Source organism: Phymastichus coffea, unplaced genomic scaffold, assembly GCF_024137745.1.
Source record: "Phymastichus coffea isolate CEN01 unplaced genomic scaffold, Cenicafe_Pcof_1.1 PCOF00076, whole genome shotgun sequence".
Classification (NCBI taxonomy): domain Eukaryota; kingdom Metazoa; phylum Arthropoda; class Insecta; order Hymenoptera; family Eulophidae; genus Phymastichus; species Phymastichus coffea.
In genome coordinates, this window is record NW_026706887.1 from 592,135 (window position 1) to 611,637 (window position 19,503).

General features: G+C 29.5%; 7 protein-coding genes across 10 annotated transcripts in view; 3 read left to right on the plus strand and 4 right to left on the minus strand.

Annotated features, from left to right (window-relative positions):
• LOC131668322 (uncharacterized) overlaps positions 1-2,761 on the minus strand; it is a 38,644-nt gene extending 35,883 nt beyond the window's left edge. The window contains exons 1-5 of the mRNA XM_058942392.1: positions 2,352-2,761; positions 1,883-2,245; positions 1,096-1,435; positions 484-617; positions 56-115 (exon numbers count right to left, since the gene is read on the minus strand). Coding sequence (XP_058798375.1) covers positions 56-115; positions 484-617; positions 1,096-1,435; positions 1,883-2,245; positions 2,352-2,600 — 1,146 coding nt within the window. The 5' untranslated portion in view covers positions 2,601-2,761. The remainder of the gene's footprint in view (positions 1-55; positions 116-483; positions 618-1,095; positions 1,436-1,882; positions 2,246-2,351) is intronic.
• Positions 2,762-2,878: 117 nt separating this feature from the next.
• Positions 2,879-4,344, plus strand: LOC131668319 (very-long-chain (3R)-3-hydroxyacyl-CoA dehydratase hpo-8). The gene is made up of 5 exons (XM_058942388.1): positions 2,879-3,135; positions 3,232-3,352; positions 3,434-3,669; positions 3,750-3,931; positions 4,012-4,344. Exons 1-5 carry the CDS (start codon positions 3,047-3,049, stop codon positions 4,095-4,097), a joined length of 714 nt encoding a protein of 237 aa, XP_058798371.1. The 5' UTR covers positions 2,879-3,046; the 3' UTR covers positions 4,098-4,344.
• Positions 4,345-4,769: 425 nt separating this feature from the next.
• Positions 4,770-6,000, minus strand: LOC131668280 (large ribosomal subunit protein eL30). The gene is made up of 4 exons (XM_058942330.1): positions 5,912-6,000; positions 5,739-5,784; positions 5,162-5,307; positions 4,770-5,006 (listed from the first exon to the last, which is right to left on the minus strand). Exons 2-4 carry the CDS (start codon positions 5,757-5,759, stop codon positions 4,829-4,831), a joined length of 345 nt encoding a protein of 114 aa, XP_058798313.1. The 5' UTR covers positions 5,760-5,784; positions 5,912-6,000; the 3' UTR covers positions 4,770-4,828.
• A 318-nt stretch (positions 6,001-6,318) lies between these two features.
• Positions 6,319-7,600, minus strand: LOC131668278 (peptidyl-prolyl cis-trans isomerase D). The gene has a single exon (XM_058942328.1). It carries the CDS (start codon positions 7,598-7,600, stop codon positions 6,497-6,499), a length of 1,104 nt encoding a protein of 367 aa, XP_058798311.1. The 3' UTR covers positions 6,319-6,496.
• LOC131668277 (mannose-6-phosphate isomerase) lies at positions 7,549-9,858 on the plus strand. 4 transcript variants are annotated; one of them, XM_058942327.1, is made up of 6 exons: positions 7,549-7,579; positions 8,288-8,616; positions 8,700-9,015; positions 9,099-9,266; positions 9,359-9,561; positions 9,632-9,858. In XM_058942327.1, exons 2-6 carry the CDS (start codon positions 8,299-8,301, stop codon positions 9,845-9,847), a joined length of 1,221 nt encoding a protein of 406 aa, XP_058798310.1. In that variant the 5' UTR covers positions 7,549-7,579; positions 8,288-8,298; the 3' UTR covers positions 9,848-9,858. The 4 variants fall into 4 exon arrangements, with proteins under 4 accessions (XP_058798310.1, XP_058798308.1, XP_058798309.1 ...); XM_058942325.1 differs by lacking the exon at positions 7,549-7,579 and adding an exon at positions 7,935-8,065; XM_058942326.1 differs by lacking the exon at positions 7,549-7,579 and adding an exon at positions 7,963-8,074.
• A 346-nt stretch (positions 9,859-10,204) lies between these two features.
• LOC131668279 (general transcription factor IIF subunit 2) lies at positions 10,205-11,911 on the minus strand. Its single transcript, XM_058942329.1, has 6 exons — positions 11,529-11,911; positions 11,238-11,389; positions 11,036-11,125; positions 10,832-10,956; positions 10,615-10,758; positions 10,205-10,492 (listed from the first exon to the last, which is right to left on the minus strand). The coding sequence occupies exons 1-6, from the start codon at positions 11,669-11,671 to the stop codon at positions 10,343-10,345; spliced, it is 804 nt and encodes a 267-aa protein (XP_058798312.1). The 5' UTR covers positions 11,672-11,911; the 3' UTR covers positions 10,205-10,342.
• A 2,298-nt stretch (positions 11,912-14,209) lies between these two features.
• On the plus strand, positions 14,210-16,589 carry LOC131668286 (protein N-terminal glutamine amidohydrolase). Its single transcript, XM_058942341.1, has 5 exons — positions 14,210-14,661; positions 15,594-15,747; positions 15,827-16,097; positions 16,170-16,320; positions 16,452-16,589. Exons 1-5 carry the CDS (start codon positions 14,570-14,572, stop codon positions 16,495-16,497), a joined length of 714 nt encoding a protein of 237 aa, XP_058798324.1. The 5' UTR covers positions 14,210-14,569; the 3' UTR covers positions 16,498-16,589.
• Positions 16,590-19,503: the final 2,914 nt, after the last annotated feature.

Genomic DNA, 19,503 nt, shown 5'->3' on the forward strand with positions numbered 1-19,503 from the left:
TTAGTCTATACATATATATGTATATATATATATATATAGTATATATGTTACTCACTTTAATTTCCGACTCCTTTATCCGCAGGATCGTATCGAGAGTTGATCCGCCAATCACCACCTTCATACACGAACATAACTTTTTAGAAAATAACATTAAATAGAAACATCTTTGAAAGGAAAAACCGAACGATATATGATATAAGACTTATTCATCATTTATAATCAGGTATTCCATACGGTTGAGCAAAGAAAAATGCTACACTTTTCAGATTGCGTACCGAACAAAATCTAATTAGGAAGAATTATTCATTTAAGAAAACTAAAATATACTGATCATTTTTTAAACATTGACTTATAATTCATATAAAGCTGTTCAATTAAATTATATTTGTAGATAAATCTTAATAATAAAAAATATTGAAACTTTTAAATGTTGTGATGATTCAAAAGTATTAACATTAATTTGATTTATACTTAATAACGTACAGGACTTTTTTTCACAGTTTTCAACGCCTCTGTGGATTTTTTGACAATGTATTCGTCGTCGAGACTTTGGAGTTTGTTGAGATGTAATGCTATTTCTGCTGCTACCTCAGCATTATTTTTAATGAGCGCAATATCTGCAATGAAAGAATATTTAGCATCACAGAATATTTTTAAAATGTTTAAAGAAACGTAATTTCTTAAATATATCATAACATAAATAAGTATTTGCTCGTCATTGGTTCAAGCTTATAGCACATGGGTTATAGCGACAATAATAAAACGGGCGACAAAAAAAATTGATATCAAATAGTGTAAATAAGATTATCTTTGTACAAAGAAATAATGGATGAGTTTATTTATTAGATGTTTGGAAAAAATAAATTAAAAATGTTGCACCTAGAGACTGTGTTGTTTACATCAACAAACATAATTGAAACAAGATACTCTGACTGATAGCTCGAAAGAAATGAACTTTCAAATGATTTATTCCCAAACTTCGAGCTTAAAAATTTTATAAAGCACTTATTTAATCGGCCAATATCAGTTGGAAGAAATGTCGAACCAAAAATGTATTTATCGTATAGGTAAGTGTACAAAATGATACGCGCTTACTTGATTGAAGAGAGCGACCAGCAGTGAGTTTAACTAGTTCTGCCAAGAGGAAGGGCGTAACATTTTTACCAGATATATTTTTACAATTAGCTACTTTCAGAGCTTCTTGAATGGCCTGTTCGATCTCTTGAGGATCGAGGGCAAAAGCTTGTGGAATCGGAACTGCTAGAAGAATACCCGTTTCTAGTGCAAGCTTTCTTTGCGCAAGGATTAGTCGACTAGCTTCTGCCGCATCAGAAAGCCTCATAGGAGATTGAATACCGTCAAAAGTTTCTCTACTGTAGAATGCTGGAAACTTATCGCTTGGTCCTAAAGTCGCCACTGGAACTCCTTGACTCTCCTAAAATAATAAATATACTTGCATTTACTTCCTTGCTTCCATTTAAAAATGTTTTTTTGTCCTTTTTCTTAGTTGTTTTTTTTATGAATCATAACAAATGTGTCCTTTATTGTGTTTTAATTTTTAATATTTCCTAAAAATATCTTGTTGCAAGTATGAAATTTTTTTCGAATCAGGTATAAAAAATTAAGATTCTTATACTAAAAGTCAAGCCATTGTTTAAGTTCTTATCTGATTATGCAATATTCAATATTTAAATATTACTATTATCATGTTAATATAAATATCATTAAGTTTTTTTTTATAAGTAATTGTATTAAGCATTTGTACGTGGGTTCAATCTGTAGTATGTAGTTTCTTAATAATTGTTTAAGTCAATATTTATAAGTTTTTGGAACATTAATGATATTAAAAGCACCATTTAATATAGATTTTTAAGGTTTTTACCAGATACTCTAATGTTTTTGGTATATCTAAGATTGCTTTCACACCAGAGCAGACCACTGTCACTGGAGTTTGTCCCATTTCTTTTAAATCAGCACTTATATCCATACTTGATTCAACTTGTCGATGAACACCTCCTATACCTCCTGTTGCCATGATAGAAATACCAACTTTGTTTGCTATTAACATTGTACCACTAACAGTAGTTCCTCCACTCAATCCTTTTGATACAGCGTACGGAAATTCTCTTCTTGATACTTTAATTAGATTTTTTACATCACTTTTGGCTAGTATTTCAATTTCTTTTTTATTTACACCAACTTTGATGCTTCCGTTTAAAACTGCAATTGTTGCAGGAAAAGCTCCCTCAAAAGAAATACATTTAATATATAGTTAAACATTCCCAAAGTGCTCAATAACTAAACTATATTTTCAAGATTCTTAATATTATAAAACTTCTAATGATTCTCACCTTTTGTCTAATTATGTCTTCCACTTCAAGAGCAGTACTTAAATTATCTGGATATGGCATGCCGTGAGTAATAATTGTTGATTCTAAAGCAACTATAGGAAGATTTTTTTCTTTTGCGGCTACAAAATCTTCCCCAAAAGATAATATAGGGTTTACAAAATGATTATGATTGCTATAAAAATACTTTTGTAATTTTTTTAACTTTCTTATTGATGTTAAAAAATTTAAATGCACTTTACAAGTATACATTGTAATGTTTTGCTTATTTCTTTACGTTCAAAAATTCAAAATTCAACTACGAGAATCAAATCACTTTTACTTTATGATCAGAATATTTAATTTTATATTTGGAGTACGTTACACAAAATATTTCGAATATATTTCTATCACAATACTGTTTGTGAACAACATGCCGGGTGCCGATCATACGTCTAATGTCATTGATCATATAAACTAAATACTTTAAATGCGCCTACTATGCGGATTTTAGGTTAGGTATATTTAAAGTTTAAACTGCTTGGCGGACACAAAATTTGCATGCATTACGAAACATGATAATGAACTTTCGAATTTCCCCGTTGCACTAATCCAGCAAGTCATTCGGGACTCGGAAGCTCAATAGTTATCAGCGCAGTCGGACGGACTCACCCCAAATTACAAAGTTTATATTATTTATTTATTGTATAACAACTATCATGGCTGGCAATAAAACAACAAAACCAAAAGAAAACAATACTATTATTAAATTTTATTTAATAATGTATAACTTTCTACAAGTATTAGGGTAAGTCAAGTAAAAGTATAAATTATTTGTTCTTTTATCAGTTTCAGAATTAGCTTTCAATTGTTTAATGCACCTATATACTACTTATACTTACAGTTGGTGTGACATATTATACAAATTAGTTAAATATCATTTAGGTGGAGAAGATAAGAATAAAACCTTATGGGAAGTAGTACAATTTTCTGTTAATATCTTCCAAAATGCTGCTGCTTTAGAGGTACCAATAAATATTTGTTAATTAATTGTAAAATTATTTTTTTCACATCTACATGACTACAAAATTTTCTTTTTAAATTAGATTGTGCATGCTATCACTGGGGTAGTAAAGTCAAATCCAATTATTACTACATTCCAAGTTTTGAGTAGAGTTATGGTTGTGTGTGGAGTTATATTAGCAACTCCTCCAAGCTATGCAGCGGCATCACCTGGTCTTCCTCTAGCACTGTTAGCCTGGTCTGTAACTGAAATAATCCGATATGGCTACTATCTTGCAAATCTTATAGGATTTGTACCGCACTTCTTAGTTTGGCTAAGGTAAGTAAAACTATCTTCTGAAATTTAAAGTAAGTAACACATGATATTAAATGATAATTAATAACACAAATTATTTACAGGTACACTACATTTATTATATTGTACCCTATTGGAATAACAGGAGAACTATTGTGTCTTTATGCAGCTGTTCAGTATACTGCCAAAGAAAAAAATGCATGGAGTTATGTTCTTCCTAATGAGTGGAATTTTACTTTCAGTTACCAATATTTCCTTATTGGAGTAATGCTGTTATATATTCCATGTTAGTATTATCACAATTTTGAAATATCTATGAGATCTTTTTTAACAAATTACTAATAATTCTTTTTACTTTTCATCTAGTATTTCCTAAACTCTATTTGCACATGTTTTCTCAAAGACGCAAAACTTTAGGCACATCAGAACAAGTTTCTAAGAAACTTCACTAATTTCAATTCAATGAATTAACCATGGAAAGTAGAAACTAATTAGCTATATTCCATGACAGTATTTTTATATTGGAGGATTTAAGACAACTGATGGAAGATCATTTCCAGATCTGTTTTAATTTTTAAAATGATGTATACTATTATATTTAATAATCTTAAAAGTTGTAAATGAGTGTTGGGTTTTGTATGATGCAAATATATATATATATATATATATAGTAAATTATATGGTGATAATAATGTTAAATGGTGAACTATGTATGAAATAAAAATACCTATTCTATAAGTTATACAAAATAAAATTAATATTTTTTCATTTAATTTATTCTAAATACATTTTTTAAATTTATTTGAATACAACTATCTTATACCATTAGTACATTCATTACTTATGAATTAACATTCAGGGAATGTAATATAAGTGCAGTCATCAAAATAAAATGCTTTTCTATTCAATTTAAACTGAATTCTATAACAAAAATTATTGAGAATGATTAAAAATATCGAATAATTAAAACTGTATTAGAATTGAAAATGAAATTTCTTATTAATTGATGTTTAAATAAGAAATACTTCTTTAAATATTACAGTCCTGCATTGAAGTTTCATTAGATAGTTTTGTGTGATAAAAGTAGATTTTGCAGGGATAATTTATTTAATGAAGTTAAACCATTTTGTCTTTTACTGTATAATTTATTTACCATTAAATTATAAAAAATGTACCATATAAATTATGCTTGATCACCTGTGGGCATAGATTTTATGATATCAGAATTGCCAGGATCTGTAATAGACAATGTACAAACTCTGAAGTATTTGCCACAAGCAGTACCTAGTTCAATATTATTTCCAGTGTAATGGTGCACACCAGTCTTAGCCAACATAGCGTAATATTCAATTTCTGATTTCCTGAAACAAAATAATAAGCACATTTAAACCAACAAAATTTATGTTTTTTTATACTAACCGCACTTACAAGCGGTAGTAGGAGACTACTCCGTAGGACTCCTCAAAGAGAATTTAAAAAAAAAAATAAAAAGGAGTACTACATCTCAGTCTCTCACCTAAGTGGAGGAGTATTGTTGGCAATGATGACAAGTTTAGCTTTTCCTTGACGAAGCGATTTTAGTGTCTGTTTGTAGCCTAAAACATACTTTCCAGATTTCATCACCAAGGCTAACCTGGAGTTGATACTCTCCATAGCCTTTTTCTGAAAAAGAAAAAACATTTTTTTCTTTTTAACTACCAGTTAAAGAAATGAAAACCTATGTGAAGACATCTTTTTATGTTGTTATTAATGTTATTATATATTAACAAAGGTTACCTAACTATCTACCTTTATAGATGGACATTAAATTCACTACTACCTTTAAAATAAGAATTATGAATAATGTGTAAACTATTAAAAATGAAATTGTCTTCATTAAATTGTTTATCAATAAAGATTCATAAATTTCTTTCACTTTAATAAGGAAGTAATAAGCATGTCTTATCAATTATTTTTATGAAAATAATTATCAGTAAACTTTTATTTAACATTTGTTTTTGATTGATGACGTCAATTAAACTAACTTTTTAAAAGAAATTATCAAGCAACAATGATTTAATAAATACACGTGCTTTTATAACCTAGTTACTAACCTGTTTCTTTTGTGCAACCATTGTAGCGGTTTGAACTGTGTCGAAACTATAAAAAAATTAATAAATTATTAATCAATTGAATAAATAGCATATGATGAAAATTAATGTTAGTAAACTAAGAAAAAAAATGGTAATATTCATATATGAATGAAAAATAAAAATCTCACACCTACCTCGTCTAAACACCGAACTCGAAAGGAAGTGAAGGAAGTGCCACCACACATCAGTCATTCATTACAGCCCTACACAGTATATTACAGTTGTGAACGCAAACGCACATGAAGTTTGCTGAATACAAATCGATACATACAAATAAGTTCGATAATTGATTTGTTTTTTCATTTGAATGGAAAAAACTTTTCAAATAATAAAAAAGATGAACTTTAGATTTTGTAAACTCAAATTATACTGAATATAATTTATTTTAATTATTATAATGTAAGTGTTTATTTTTTGACGCTGTTTTCTTCATTAAATAATTATAATCACAGTTACGTAAATATATATATGTATATATATATATATGTGTATATATATATATATAAATAAATAAAGTAAATTTATTATAAACGTGGTGGTTTATTCACAATATATAAAATTGAAAGTATACATATATGTATGATACAAACAATATTATGTCGTAATTCGAAATTAATAAATGAAAATAACGAAGTTTAAAAGATATATTTTTGCAGTCATTATCCAACATTAAATTAAAAATTCTTTGTTTTTGTTTGAGATCAGAATTATTGACCACTTTAATTAATTTTAAACATACGCTGAAATGTTGCTTTTTCTATTGCCAAATAAGACTTCATAACATTTTTTATCCTTTGAATTTCTTTGGAAATTTCTTTATTAGTTGGATTATCTTTAATAGCTTTTCTCAAATCAGTCAATGCTAATTTGTATTCATTCAAACCTGAATAAGCTTGACCTCTTCGAAATAATGCTTTACTACTATTTACATCAACAAATAAAACTTCATTACATAGATTTATAGCATCTTTGTATCTAGCTTGACGAAGCCTTACTGCGGCTAGATTAAGTAATAAGATGTTATTTAATTCTACGATGCTTTTATCAGTCTTTGGGGTATCTTCAAATGTCATCATCCATTTATAGTATCTCAAGGCCTTTTTATATTTGTAAGCAGCAATTGTATATTTTTTTTTAATAAAACAAGCATTACCAACATTTTTAATTTTTTGCACTATGTCCAAAATATTTTTGTAAGAAAGTTCATTTTTTGTTGGGAGATTCCAATCTTCAGGGTATGGAGTATATATGTCTTCACCATCATTATCCTCCAAACCCCAATTATCACAATTAATCAGTTCACCACAATCAGTAATTTTTATTTCTTCCTCTGGTACATCATCGTTTATAGGAACTCCATTCAAATCCTTTATTACTCCGATACCTTTTAAAACTTTTCCAAAAACAACATTTGTATTATTCAGCTGAGGACATGGACCAATTGTTATTACAAATTGTGAACTATTACTATTAGGTTTGCCTTCGTTTACCATACTAAGAAGACCCTGTTGATCATGAAGCATAGTCAGATTTTCATCTTTAAAATGTAGTCCATAAATACTTTCTCCACTTGATCCATCAAAATTAATAATATCACCACCTTGTACCATTAATTGTCGTACTACTTTGTGAAATAAAGATCCTTTATAATGTAGAGGCTTATTATTTTTACCTAGTCCCTTTTCTCCAGTACATAATGCTCGAAAATTTTCTGCTGTCAAAGGAACTTTATCTTTAAATAGTTCTATAACTAGTCTTCCTAATTTTTCATCAGAAACAGCTACATCGAGAAAAACAATAGGGTTCTTTGTTGTATTTTTCATGGTTTTTAGAATAAAATATTTACTAGTACAATTTGTTATAATAACTTAAAAGAATTTGTAGGAAAAAAAGTTTTTCCAACATAAAATCTTATTTCTTAATTATTAAGAAAATTATTCTAAACATTTTATGAATAGATGAAATTATTTAAGTGTCATTCTGTTTATTGTACATTTATTCACTGAAGTTTCAAAACTACACATCAAGTCACGTAGTGCAAAATGATTGTGAAGGCCCTATAGAGAATTGAAAAATAGAATAACAAGTTTTTGTTTTCGTTTTCTTTCATTCATTATTTTTCACTCGCGAAACAAAACAATGAAACGAAGGTTGAGTTTAGGTTAGAATTATCTTGTGTACACTTGAAATGGTTAGATTATTGGAGATTGTTGATGACACTTGTGGTTTTGTGGCATTGAGCAGAACAATTATAAAAACAGCATTATTTTGATCACGAGGATTAAATGGTCTTATACGTTCGTTATTGCTTAATTTTACTAGAAAACGCGCATTTTTCAATTGTCGCTATACAATATAAGAGATTTTTTTGTGTGAAATCGTTTACATTATAATATTTATTGTGTATACAAGGAAAATATTCGTATAACTTCTGAAAGTTATTGTAATTTATGATTTAATATACAAATCATTATGATTAAAGAGTAAAAAATAATCTTATACATTTTTAGAGAAAACAAAAATGGAATTAAAATGCTCTATCAAGAATTATGCATGGGGAAAGCAAGGTATAGATAGTATAGTTGCTGGACTTGTGAAAGCATCAGATCCAGATTTTGTTCCAAAAGACAATGTACCATATGCTGAACTATGGATGGGTACACATCCTAATGGTCCATCTTTTTTGAAAGATACACAGCAATCATTGGATGATTACATTCAACAAAATAGCTCTGTTCTGGGTAGTGCAGTACAAAAAATGTATGGTACAAATTTACCTTTTCTATTCAAAGTTCTATCTATCAAAAAAGCTTTGTCAATTCAGGTGCATCCTAATAAGGTAATATATATTATATTATTTTAGCAATACTATATAATTTATACTATGAATTCTAAATTGCTTTTTGAACACTATAATATTAGGAACAAGCAGAAGAATTACACCGAACACAACCAACCATTTACAGAGATAATAATCATAAGCCTGAACTGACAATTGCTTTAACTCCTTTTGAAGCACTTTGTGGATTTCGTCCAATTGCTGAAATAAAAAGTTATTTAAGATCCATCCCAGAATTCAGAAATTGTATTGGCGAAAATAAAATCATAAATTTAATGTCAAGTGATGAAGTTAATATTAAAACTGCTTTGAAAAGTTGCTTTTCAAGTCTTATGGCACAAGAACCTGAAATTGTTGCACAACAATTGAGAAAATTGCTTGAAAGATTATCTAATCTTGGTATTACTAGCATTTTTATATATTGTTTTGTGAAATATTTTAATTTTCATCATTTATAATTAAGTAAATATATTTTCTTATAGATAAAACTATGAGACAAATGTTAAATGCAAGCCTTTTTGAACAATTATATTCCGATTATCCTGGTGACGTTGGATGTTTTGGAATTTATTTATTCAATTATATCACTTTACAACCAGGAGAAGCCATGTATTTAGGAGCTAATGAGCCACATGCATATCTGTTTGGTGGTCAGATTTTATAATTTTTTAATTTCACTTTGTAATTTTTATTCAGTAATTTTTAATTCAGACTACAATTATAAAAGTTTGATAATTTTCAGATTGCATAGAATGTATGGCTTGTTCAGATAACGTTGTGAGAGCAGGATTGACTCCTAAAATGAAAGATGTTGAAATTCTTGTTGATATGTTGTCTTATGTTTGTGAACCAGTAACAGCAAAAAAATTTCAAGCTGTAAGAGAAGATGAGTGTACAGAAGTTTTTAGACCTCCAATACCAGATTTTGCCATAGCTAAGATTATGGTAAATTAAAAAACTAAACTTTGAAATGAACCATGTCTAGATAAGTAACAAAATATTTTCGTTTTCTTAGATTTCTCCTGGAAAAGCAACATATAATCTTATTCCACGAAATACTGCAAGTATTTTAATTGTAATTAATGGAAAAGGTGAAATTCCAGTTTCACAAATCCTCAATAATGGATCTATTTTATTTATACCAGCAAATGAAAGTCTCAATATCAAGATTTCATATGGTTGCCACCCAATGCTGATGTTCCAAGCATTTGTTAATACTTGTTATAAATAATTCAACCAATTTTGATGTTATATAAGTGAATTTTTCTATTTTAAAACAAAAGAAATTAGATCTCGATCTAAATTCAAAGTATATAAAGTTAATATCAAGAAATATGAACTGGAGATGATTATGTAATTTCTGGTTATACAAAGATTAGTTTCTAACATTTAATGTATCTATCAATATTTTTATGCATTTATGACATGTACAGTATTTTACTTCAATTTTATAAAATCTTTTTTCTGAAACTAAAGAAAATTGTAAATATTAAAAAATGTTAGTGTTACAAAAAATAATCTTTATTATATTCTATAAAAAATTGATTCCAATAATCACTAACCTGATACAAATATAGTCTGTAGAAGCTATACTTTCATAGTCATGTTGTGTTTGTAATAGCCAAAGAATATTGATATAATTAAAATTTAACTGCACTTATTATTCAATGAGTCAATAAATTTATTTACTTATAAAATTATATTCACACTTTCTTTAAAGCTAAATTCAGTCAGAATCATTATTTTTTAAGTTGTCAGCATTAACAGATTTTTCTTCTTTGTAATGCCTGTATTCTGGTTTCAATTCCCACATGTTTCTATGAGGGTTTTTTAAGTTATAGTTACATACTTCATTCAATATCTCTTTCAAATACACCTAGAACAGTAAATTTTTATTTTTATCATTACAATGAAAATTTTTTTTAAATTAAAAAAAAGAAAAAATTCTAATGGTTATATTCTATAGACAATTCATTATTACTGAAATGCCAAACTTACAACAGGTTGTCTTGTTATCTTGACAAGATCTTTGATATTATAATACTGATGCTTTTCAAAAGCTGTAAATAGCATATTTTGAACTACATCTTTGTCATCGCGCATCTTTTTGCCCTCTGCTTTCTTTTTCTCAGCATACTCCATCTTAAAAATAATTATAAAAATGTAAGTAATTTTTCACAATTTTACTAAATGATAAACAGTAAAGTATATCTACATTATGTTTGTGATCAGAAACAGGTTTGAAATTATGTACTGCTCTGTCCAATTGTTGCACTGATCTTTGAGGAATTGAAGCCTTCTTGATACTTTCAAGTTTAAGTTTCATATAGGTATTATCAGCTAGAAACAATATTTCAAGCAATGTAAAGTGAAATTCATACTTTTATTGCATAAAAATAATAATTCTATGAAACTGTACCATGAGGACGACATTCTAATTTTTGTACAATTTTTCCTTCCATGGATAATTTTTCTGTATCAGGTACAACTGCATCTGAACTACCCACAGCTAATAAAATAAAACAGATTATTAATTTCACTTTCAGGTAGAAATTCCCTGCATTACATAATTTCATAACACTGTTATGAAAATATATTTGTAATTAAAAATAAATACTAACGTGCAGTATGAGAAAAGACTCCTAAAGTTTGGTGTATCACAGTTGTAACATCAAGCTTATGTTGCTGTGGAATATCTTGCTCACCAGCTTCTCTTAAGGCCAAAACAGCTTCAGAAAGCCTCAAAGTAACTTCTGCTTTTTGTTTATAATGTCTGAAAGATAGTAGAATGTTACATGGTGTATTACCTGGTTAGTACAGCCTTAGTATTTGTCATAAAAACTACAAAATATATTATTGTAATATTTTTAAATAAAAATATGGTTAGTAAATATTACATATTTTTTACTTACTTTGTAATTCTAAGTTTAGCTACTTCAATACTGCCCGGGGCTTTTTCCCATCTATTAGCAATATATTTTGGAACTTTTACAAGCCAAACGCCGCGGTCAGCATTAGCTAAATCGAGGTCCTTTTCTGACGATGTTGTCGACATTGTTTAATTTTTATTAATTCTAACCTATAATCACGTACTGATTCTAATACAACGACTTGTAATTCGATTTAGATTTTCTCTATTAAAACGTTTCTTATAAACATGTGAATACATAGAAAAGGTCAGTGTTAAGTCATTAAATGTATACTGTTTACAAAGTACAGGAAGAATGATCTCAAATTAAACCTAACTGCACACTGCCTATGACGGCAGCGAGCGCACTGGCAACAGCTGGCAATATTAGCATTACTGCGGCAGTGGACACTTGGTACTGGCAGTGGTCTGTGTCTGTGGCAATGACACGGAGTCACGTGTCATTGCCAATATTAAGTCTATATATATATATATATATATATATATATATATATATATATATATATATATACACACACACACAAACACCCCACACGCGTATGGGACAAAAACACGAAATGACACGATTAAAGCGGTTACGGGCCTATGGGTATTTCATACACGGTATTTACAAAATGCACAACGACACGCATAATGAAACGACCCTATAAGACTTGTGATTTTAACGCCCAATAAAAACAACATGATTATCTTGGCGTTCTGAAGAACTATAATATAAAATGTTAATTTTCATTATTAAGCTTTCAGATCAGCGTGATTATCTCTTGTATGAATATTATTATACTAATATTGTAACTCAAATCATAGCCAATCGACGCAAATTAATGTTTTCCAAATTTTCATTCAATCAACCATTATTTTTAATTTTCAGTAGCTGAAAACTTTGCCTATACATTTTTTGCATTTTATATGGTTTCATTTTATTTGAAAATTTTTTAAATGTTGTCTTCTTAATCGATAATAACTCATATTTAATGGAACTTTTACATGAAAAACGTCGTTAAAATTTCCTTAGAGATTTGGGGGAATAATCGCATATGCACTTGATTTCTACGATATATTTATTAATAATTTGCAATGATATTATTATTTCTTTATGTAAACTATAAATTGAGCTCATCTACTTTTATTACAGTAGATAGAGGATATATATAGATCACTCAATTCATATAAAATTTTTAATTTCAATGTACCCGGAAATAATCAATATAATTTTCGGTCGACAGTTTTTATAAATTGAATTAAATCGCAAAATGTATACTATATATTTTACTAACACGTATTTAGTTTTGATAACTGATAGTTTACGTAAAAAGATAAAGATTATGGCAAATTATTAATATATCGAATCAAATATGAATTAAAACATAATTATATGTAATTCTATCATTTAATTACGTTTTTATTTTAGAGACTTTAGTAATAATTCATCTACACTTGTCACTTCAGCTCCCAGTTAGTGAAAAAGAAATCTTATCATTTTAAAAGAAAATTGGAAAAAATAGTTACAGTGCCAAAATCCTAGAATAAGGAGCTTTCGATTAATGTAACTCGTTTATTGATTGACAATTAATATGCAAAATCCACGTAAAATCGGAGACGTTTTTCGGTTGGATTGTAACACCTAATCATTGATTTTTATTTTCAAAGATCTAAAAAACAGAATTATATTCTTCAACAAATACCTTGTAAAGTTGGCTTATAGTTTATATTGTATATATAATGATTGTTAAGATGTTTCCTTTTATATTTATATTTGTTGTGGATGTCTTCATATTGTCAATGTATATTGGAGATAGTATAAAAATAAATACCCTAAATCCCTAGTCGAGAAAAAAAACTATATATAATTATATTATACGGAAACGTTGCAAGCCGTATTTTTCAATGTATTTATTGGTGAAAAAAAAACTTATCTCATAATTTATGAATATCATGCTTAAATTTGTATGTATACTCTGCCCGGACATAAATTCGCAACTCGCGAAGTCCAAACTCCGAATTCTTTTCGATGATTGAGCATCGATGTGATCAAATAGTGTTTTTCTGGCTAATTGCAAGGGTATAAAGCTTGCGTAGGAGGCAGCTTAATACTTCAAAAACTAAATATTTTTTAATCGCAATGAGAACAAAGAAAATATCGTAAAAGAAAAAATACAAGTACAAGTCATAAAACTTAAAAGTAAGTACAAATTATGATCAATTAACCCGTTTCGGTCGAAAACGCTACTCTCGGTACACCGGCATTTGAACGCTCATAACTAATGTTACAGGCATAAAAAAAAATTACGAGTGATATATTCTGAAAGTTTAAGGGACGCTATTTCCAATGGTACCCATGAAATTTTTGAAAAGAATTGTTTATCCGGGTAAAATGCAGTTAAAAAAAACACGAATTCTAGTTATTTGATCAGCTGTTGGCATAATGTTGACATTAGTGACTGTAACCCTAAACTTCTGGTGATTCCACTGGAATCGTGAGCTTCGTGTGGAAACATATGTGCATTTGCGACCAGAGCCTCAAAAGCAATTTGGATTTTGAACTTCGCGGGTCGCAAATTATATGAAAGCTTAGCCATCTAGTGATGTAGCAGTCAAGTAGTTATTTAGTCGAGTGCGCATATCTTGAGCTTACAGTCTCATAGACCGTTTGCGTGCAGTACAATCATTACAATGTCTGCTCTCTTCTCGACGTCGAGTTGTAGTATAGTGTTGGTTCTACCTCCGTGCCAGTAAAGCTCACGAAGGCTCGTAGTTCTAGTAGCTTATAGGTTGGAGTGTGCTTGCGCGTTAAGCAGCGGTGTCAAAGTTCAATGGTACACAAAATTGCAAAACGACAGGTGCATATTGATAATTAAAAGAGCAGGGAATGCAGCGGTGTTGAGGAAATCAGCAACTGGACATCGACTAGATCTTTAAGAAAGCTCGTGAAAGCTTCCATTGTTCATCCGAGCGGACTAGGGTATAAGGATTAGTAGAGGAGACTCAATTGGAGGCTACAAACAGCGTTTGTAAACAAAGAAGATGGCCGTAGAGAGCATCGTGAGCGGGAACACGAAGCCCTTGATACCGCTGTTTAGCAAGAGGACCGACTGCATTTATACGAGTTGCTTCTGGTGAGTAGTTTTTGGAGCAAGAACCGAGAATGGTCATGTCGGAGGTGATTGAGAGAGGTTCTGCAAACAAGCTTGCAAAAGCCATCAAGAAAAAAACTGATTGAAGCTTTGAGCGCACATGCACACGCACGAGGGCGCCCAAGGTGATTGTCGACTGCTCGCTCCGTCTCACTCACTCGCCTTGATTTCGCACGGCCAGTAGTTGTGGAAGGAGTCACGTATTGCGGCAGATCCCGCGGCGGATCGATACGTATGTTGCAGAGGCATAAACGCGCCTCGACCAGCACTCGACCACAAAGCACATGATATTTAGCAGCCCTTGCTATTGTATATCTAACTCTACATCGTTCTCTGGTCAGCCGACCCCCCGCGTATATGAATTGCTCCTACCGTCATATCACTTATTCATCGAGCTTTATTGCTAGGCAGCTCTGTTTATACGGCCGCGTTCACGCTACTTTTCCCGCATTTTCATATTTCAAACTCAAAGATATATATGACTTTATTTATTATACAACACGATGGGGCACGCTCTTTACCTCCTCGCGTTTTTTTAATCTTTGTTTTATCGTTTTATCGATTACATTTGTTTGAATATTTTATACCGCAACCAAAAACGCAAGAAAATAGTATAACTATTCATCGTACGCTTTTATGCTTGCAATCCTATTTTTTTTTTCGCGCGCTTCACATTTTTTCTCGTCAATATCAATCACTTTTACTCATATATCAATTATGGACCAAATTTATGTCGTAGTTAACGACGACAATATGTAAGTATCTCGCATTTGTAGTTTTCAAACGCACGGACAGGGACACTGTTCGTAGCATTAGTATACATTTTTTTCGGCATCCTTTGAAAAATAATCGATTTCGTTTCTACTATTTCGATTGTGTGAAATAAAAATCACTTATAATGATATTTTGTTTAGCGAGGAAAATGTTTGGAAGCTTTGTCAGGAGATTGCAACTAAACATGGATCAGAACTTCAACATTGTCATGTAGCTTTTATAAGCAATCCTGGCCGTAGTGTACCTTTATGGAGACAGAGATCTGGCAAAGAAGAAGAGAAAATAGTTATTTGGGTAGATATACATTTTATATTTATTTCAATACAGATACAAAATATTTTTATTTTCCTCTTAATAACTTTGTTTTCTATAGGACTATCATGTCATATTAATTTATGCTCCGGATGAAAGAGCAGTTGTCTATGATCTGGACAGTGAATTGCCTTTTCCAACGTATTTTTGGAAATATGCAACAGAAACCTTCAGAAGAGATGAGGCTCTGCCTCCAGAATGGCACAGAATGTTTAGATTAATATCAGCTAGTGATTATCTGAAATATTTTGCTTCAAACAGACAGCACATGAAAAGAAAAGATGGTACATGGATTAAAACTCCTCCTGATTACAGTCCCATTTGCACCCCAAGTAAGTTTCTATCACTAACATATAGTTTCATCTTAGCAATTTCAAATTTAATAAGAAATATATCTTTCCTAGCTTGTACTGACAATTTGGATTCCTTCATTGACATGAGTCCTAATCAAGGATATGGTACTATAATGACTCTAAAACAGTTATTTGATCGCTTTTATAGACCAAGTGTTACTCCAATATCTCAAGTGCAAGCACAAACGCAAGCTGCCCAAAAGTAAGCCTGTATACTAATTTAATCGTTTTTTTTTCTTGCATGTTAAATTCAGATAAACAAATTTTCATGACATAAACGCCAATTAATAAAATCTCGAAAGGTTACGTGTTAAATACTATTAATTATTATAGTGATGGTCTTCGCAATCGCACAGGATTGCCTAGCGCATTAGTGTGAGAGCAAGATACCGAACAACCAATGATGCCGTAATATGCGATGAGTTAGAGCTGAGGCAAATTATAAACCTATTTAAAGCTATTTTACATACGATTTTTCATTTTCGCAATGCTTTGAATAATTCTAACGAAATATCTTCTTTCACTGCCAGAAGTACATGTTTATGTTTAGATAATTTTTACGCACAAGATAAATGTTGTAATACCAATTCTGCATTTTTTCAAATATCATAGATTCTACACTGCTAATTGTCTTTGGCGTGAAATAATTTATAATCTCGTGTGATAATGTTTTTCACAATGTTTTGCTCAAAATCAATACCCAATTAATTATCAAGATTTTTGGCAGTGAAACAATTATAATTAACTAATAATCTTTCTTCAAAACTTGTGGTGATAAATTTGTAAAATATGAACGATGCACACATCGTCGTATTTATTTAATTATTGATTTTTTAAATTGCTCAGAGAATAACAAGCTATATTTTATTCATAAATAAATATTGATAAATAATAAAAATTCAATAAAGTTACGTAAAATGTACTTCTCAATAGCTAATTTTTTGGGTGCGTATTTATTAGTGATATTTGATATTGTCGCACCAAAGACTGATATACGTAACGTATTTAAACGGATATTTCTGTAAAAATAATTATATCAGCTTCAGCGATATTTCTATAACTTGTTTTCTCAACTCGATTTCGATTGAAGCGCTTATAATAATTGTACGATCGACTTAGATTTTAAGTACGACAATTTATCACAATTCCGTTGGTGATTCAAATAATACATAAGAATTAGTAAAACGCTGAGAAAAAAGTAATATGTAAAAGTACTCAATCGTATTACATTTCTCAATTGAAATATTCTAGTGCATAATAAATTTGAATTTAATAAAGATTTATGACTCTTTGCCAAAGGAATAATAAATTTACATTATTCTCAATTCATAGTTGACGAAGTTCTCACATTTGTTCGTACTATTTTTGGATTGTTTACTGTACGGATCTGTAGATTGATAATTCCTCATACTATCATCTTTTTCATTAATGTGGCTTTTACATAATACACATATATGTGCTTTGTACTACACGTCAAAAAGAGCTCATCTATGAATTTGGGCCTTAATGACGAAATCATACTAGTTCTTGTGATACTTTAGACTTTCTACTTTTTAATACCTGTTCTATGTAAATATATATACACGCATACAAACCGTTTTTGCTATATAATAATTGAAACGGTAAACGCATTCGTTTCTTGGCGAGTCAAATAAATTGATAACAAATGATGATAATTTTTCTAGTGATTTTATTATCTTAGTTTTTCAGTAACATCGAAAATTATCTATTAACCAACGAAAATGCGAACTACTATGATTGTAAAGCTGGTGCTTACGACGAACAAATTTTGTATTTCTTTGTTTACTTATTATTTATTATTAAATCTTATGGAAACACGTTTTTTGGACCATGATTGAAAAACGCACACACTAACAGTTACAGTAAATATTTTGAACCAATGTCAGTACTATCATGCTAATTAACAACGCTTCATTTTCATATCGCCAACAAGCGAATGATTTTTATACTATCGAAATGACTATTATTTTAGTCAATTCGAGAGTTTTAAAGTTCGTCCACTCTTTGCCTTCCAAAAATCTTCGCACTTTTCACTTATTATTCTCATACCTATTTAACCATATAAACGTGTTTGATTTCACTTACACGTATCTTGTTAAATTATATGAATATATACCTATATAATATAAATATTGAATATCTAATAACCACAAAACGAAACATTCTAACTTGTCTAAAAATGTTTGATTCCGATAGCAGATGAAGGATGTGCTTTTAACAGGCGTAAGTTCAGAGAGTTCTTTTAATGCAGAGATTTTTAAATAATAAGAGATTTATTCGATAAATAAATATTAATTCATTACAATTCTTACAAATGGATCTGAAAATAAGAAAACTCATTAAAAAAGTTTTGCGAAATTTCGTATTTCTATAAAGACTGTTGCATATATCAATAAATCTATCTATATAATGTTATTAAATTATATACACATATTGTACATATACATACGAATGTATATTTGCATTCAGTAATACAAATACTTTTACTAAAAAATGTTACAAATTTGAAATGTTTTTATACTTTTCACTTACACATATCTTGATGGTGTCATTTGATGACTGAGTCATTGAATATTGTTAATTTATTCTTTTATTTATGTTTCGACTATATTTGTAATAGTAGTAATTTTCTTTACCTCATAACAATGTTATGTCAAAGACGAATCTGGCGTTGATTCATACATTTATTCTGTACGTTCTTCCCGATTTTCACAACTTGCAAATGCGCTTATGTAATATTAATATTAATAATATAAATAAAAATAATAATTGCGGATAAGATCAACTGCTGTGTTTATTATTTCGTTATCATCGCTATTAATTATTACTATGGTTTGGAAGTTTGGAAGTATAAAACTTTTCAGAAAAAAACAACTCACCAAAGAATTCATCAACGTTTAACGAGAATTCTTAAAGAAATAATAGTCTATTTTAACAAATAAAATAAAATTCCAGTTTTACTTTATATATTTTTAATATAATAAAACCGTGTATAATTTATCAAGCTATACGGCATCATGTACAATCATATTAATAACAAGGTAATGATAAATATCCATGTTTTCTCTTTAAACGTTAATTCTAAGATCATTCAAAAGTTACTCAGCATTATTCGCTATCACTTTACGAAAGTATTTTTTGAGGGACTTTTATTATTAGAGAGCCGTAATCGCCTACTTGTTCCTCAAAAAATCATTTTGTAAAGTAGACTCATTATACTAGTTAATGATTACTGGTTAAAATATTTGTTTCGCGGACTACTCGGCAATAATAATACAGATATTTTGTAACAAATTAACATTAAATATCTATTGCACACTTGACAAATTCATCAATAAGAACGATGAACATTGGAGTAAACGAA

What these genes read in the sequence shown, in the direction of transcription:
- LOC131668279 (XM_058942329.1), bottom strand. Translation starts at nt 11,671, where the DNA reads ATGTCGACAACATCGTCAGAAAAGGACCTCGATTTAGCTAATGCTGAC. An exon ending in AGTCTTTTCTCATACTGCAC is followed by an intron (nt 11,126 to 11,237) that starts GTTAGTATTTAT and finishes TTATTTTATTAG; the next exon opens with CTGTGGGTAGTTCAGATGCA. An exon ending in TTTCTGATCACAAACATAAT is followed by an intron (nt 10,759 to 10,831) that starts GTAGATATACTT and finishes ATTATTTTTAAG; the next exon opens with ATGGAGTATGCTGAGAAAAA.
- LOC131668286 (XM_058942341.1), top strand. Translation starts at nt 14,570, where the DNA reads ATGGCCGTAGAGAGCATCGTGAGCGGGAACACGAAGCCCTTGATACCG. An exon ending in AAGAGAAAATAGTTATTTGG is followed by an intron (nt 15,748 to 15,826) that starts GTAGATATACAT and finishes TGTTTTCTATAG; the next exon opens with GACTATCATGTCATATTAAT. An exon ending in CAGTCCCATTTGCACCCCAA is followed by an intron (nt 16,098 to 16,169) that starts GTAAGTTTCTAT and finishes TATCTTTCCTAG; the next exon opens with CTTGTACTGACAATTTGGAT.
- LOC131668277 (XM_058942327.1), top strand. Translation starts at nt 8,299, where the DNA reads ATGGAATTAAAATGCTCTATCAAGAATTATGCATGGGGAAAGCAAGGT. An exon ending in ACATGCATATCTGTTTGGTG is followed by an intron (nt 9,267 to 9,358) that starts GTCAGATTTTAT and finishes GATAATTTTCAG; the next exon opens with ATTGCATAGAATGTATGGCT. An exon ending in TTGCCATAGCTAAGATTATG is followed by an intron (nt 9,562 to 9,631) that starts GTAAATTAAAAA and finishes TCGTTTTCTTAG; the next exon opens with ATTTCTCCTGGAAAAGCAAC.
- LOC131668278 (XM_058942328.1), bottom strand. Translation starts at nt 7,600, where the DNA reads ATGAAAAATACAACAAAGAACCCTATTGTTTTTCTCGATGTAGCTGTT.
- LOC131668280 (XM_058942330.1), bottom strand. Translation starts at nt 5,759, where the DNA reads ATGGTTGCACAAAAGAAACAG. An exon ending in TGGTTGCACAAAAGAAACAG is followed by an intron (nt 5,308 to 5,738) that starts GTTAGTAACTAG and finishes TTTCTTTTTCAG; the next exon opens with AAAAAGGCTATGGAGAGTAT. An exon ending in AACAATACTCCTCCACTTAG is followed by an intron (nt 5,007 to 5,161) that starts GTGAGAGACTGA and finishes ATTTTGTTTCAG; the next exon opens with GAAATCAGAAATTGAATATT.
- LOC131668319 (XM_058942388.1), top strand. Translation starts at nt 3,047, where the DNA reads ATGGCTGGCAATAAAACAACAAAACCAAAAGAAAACAATACTATTATT. An exon ending in CACTTCTTAGTTTGGCTAAG is followed by an intron (nt 3,670 to 3,749) that starts GTAAGTAAAACT and finishes AATTATTTACAG; the next exon opens with GTACACTACATTTATTATAT. An exon ending in AATGCTGTTATATATTCCAT is followed by an intron (nt 3,932 to 4,011) that starts GTTAGTATTATC and finishes CTTTTCATCTAG; the next exon opens with TATTTCCTAAACTCTATTTG.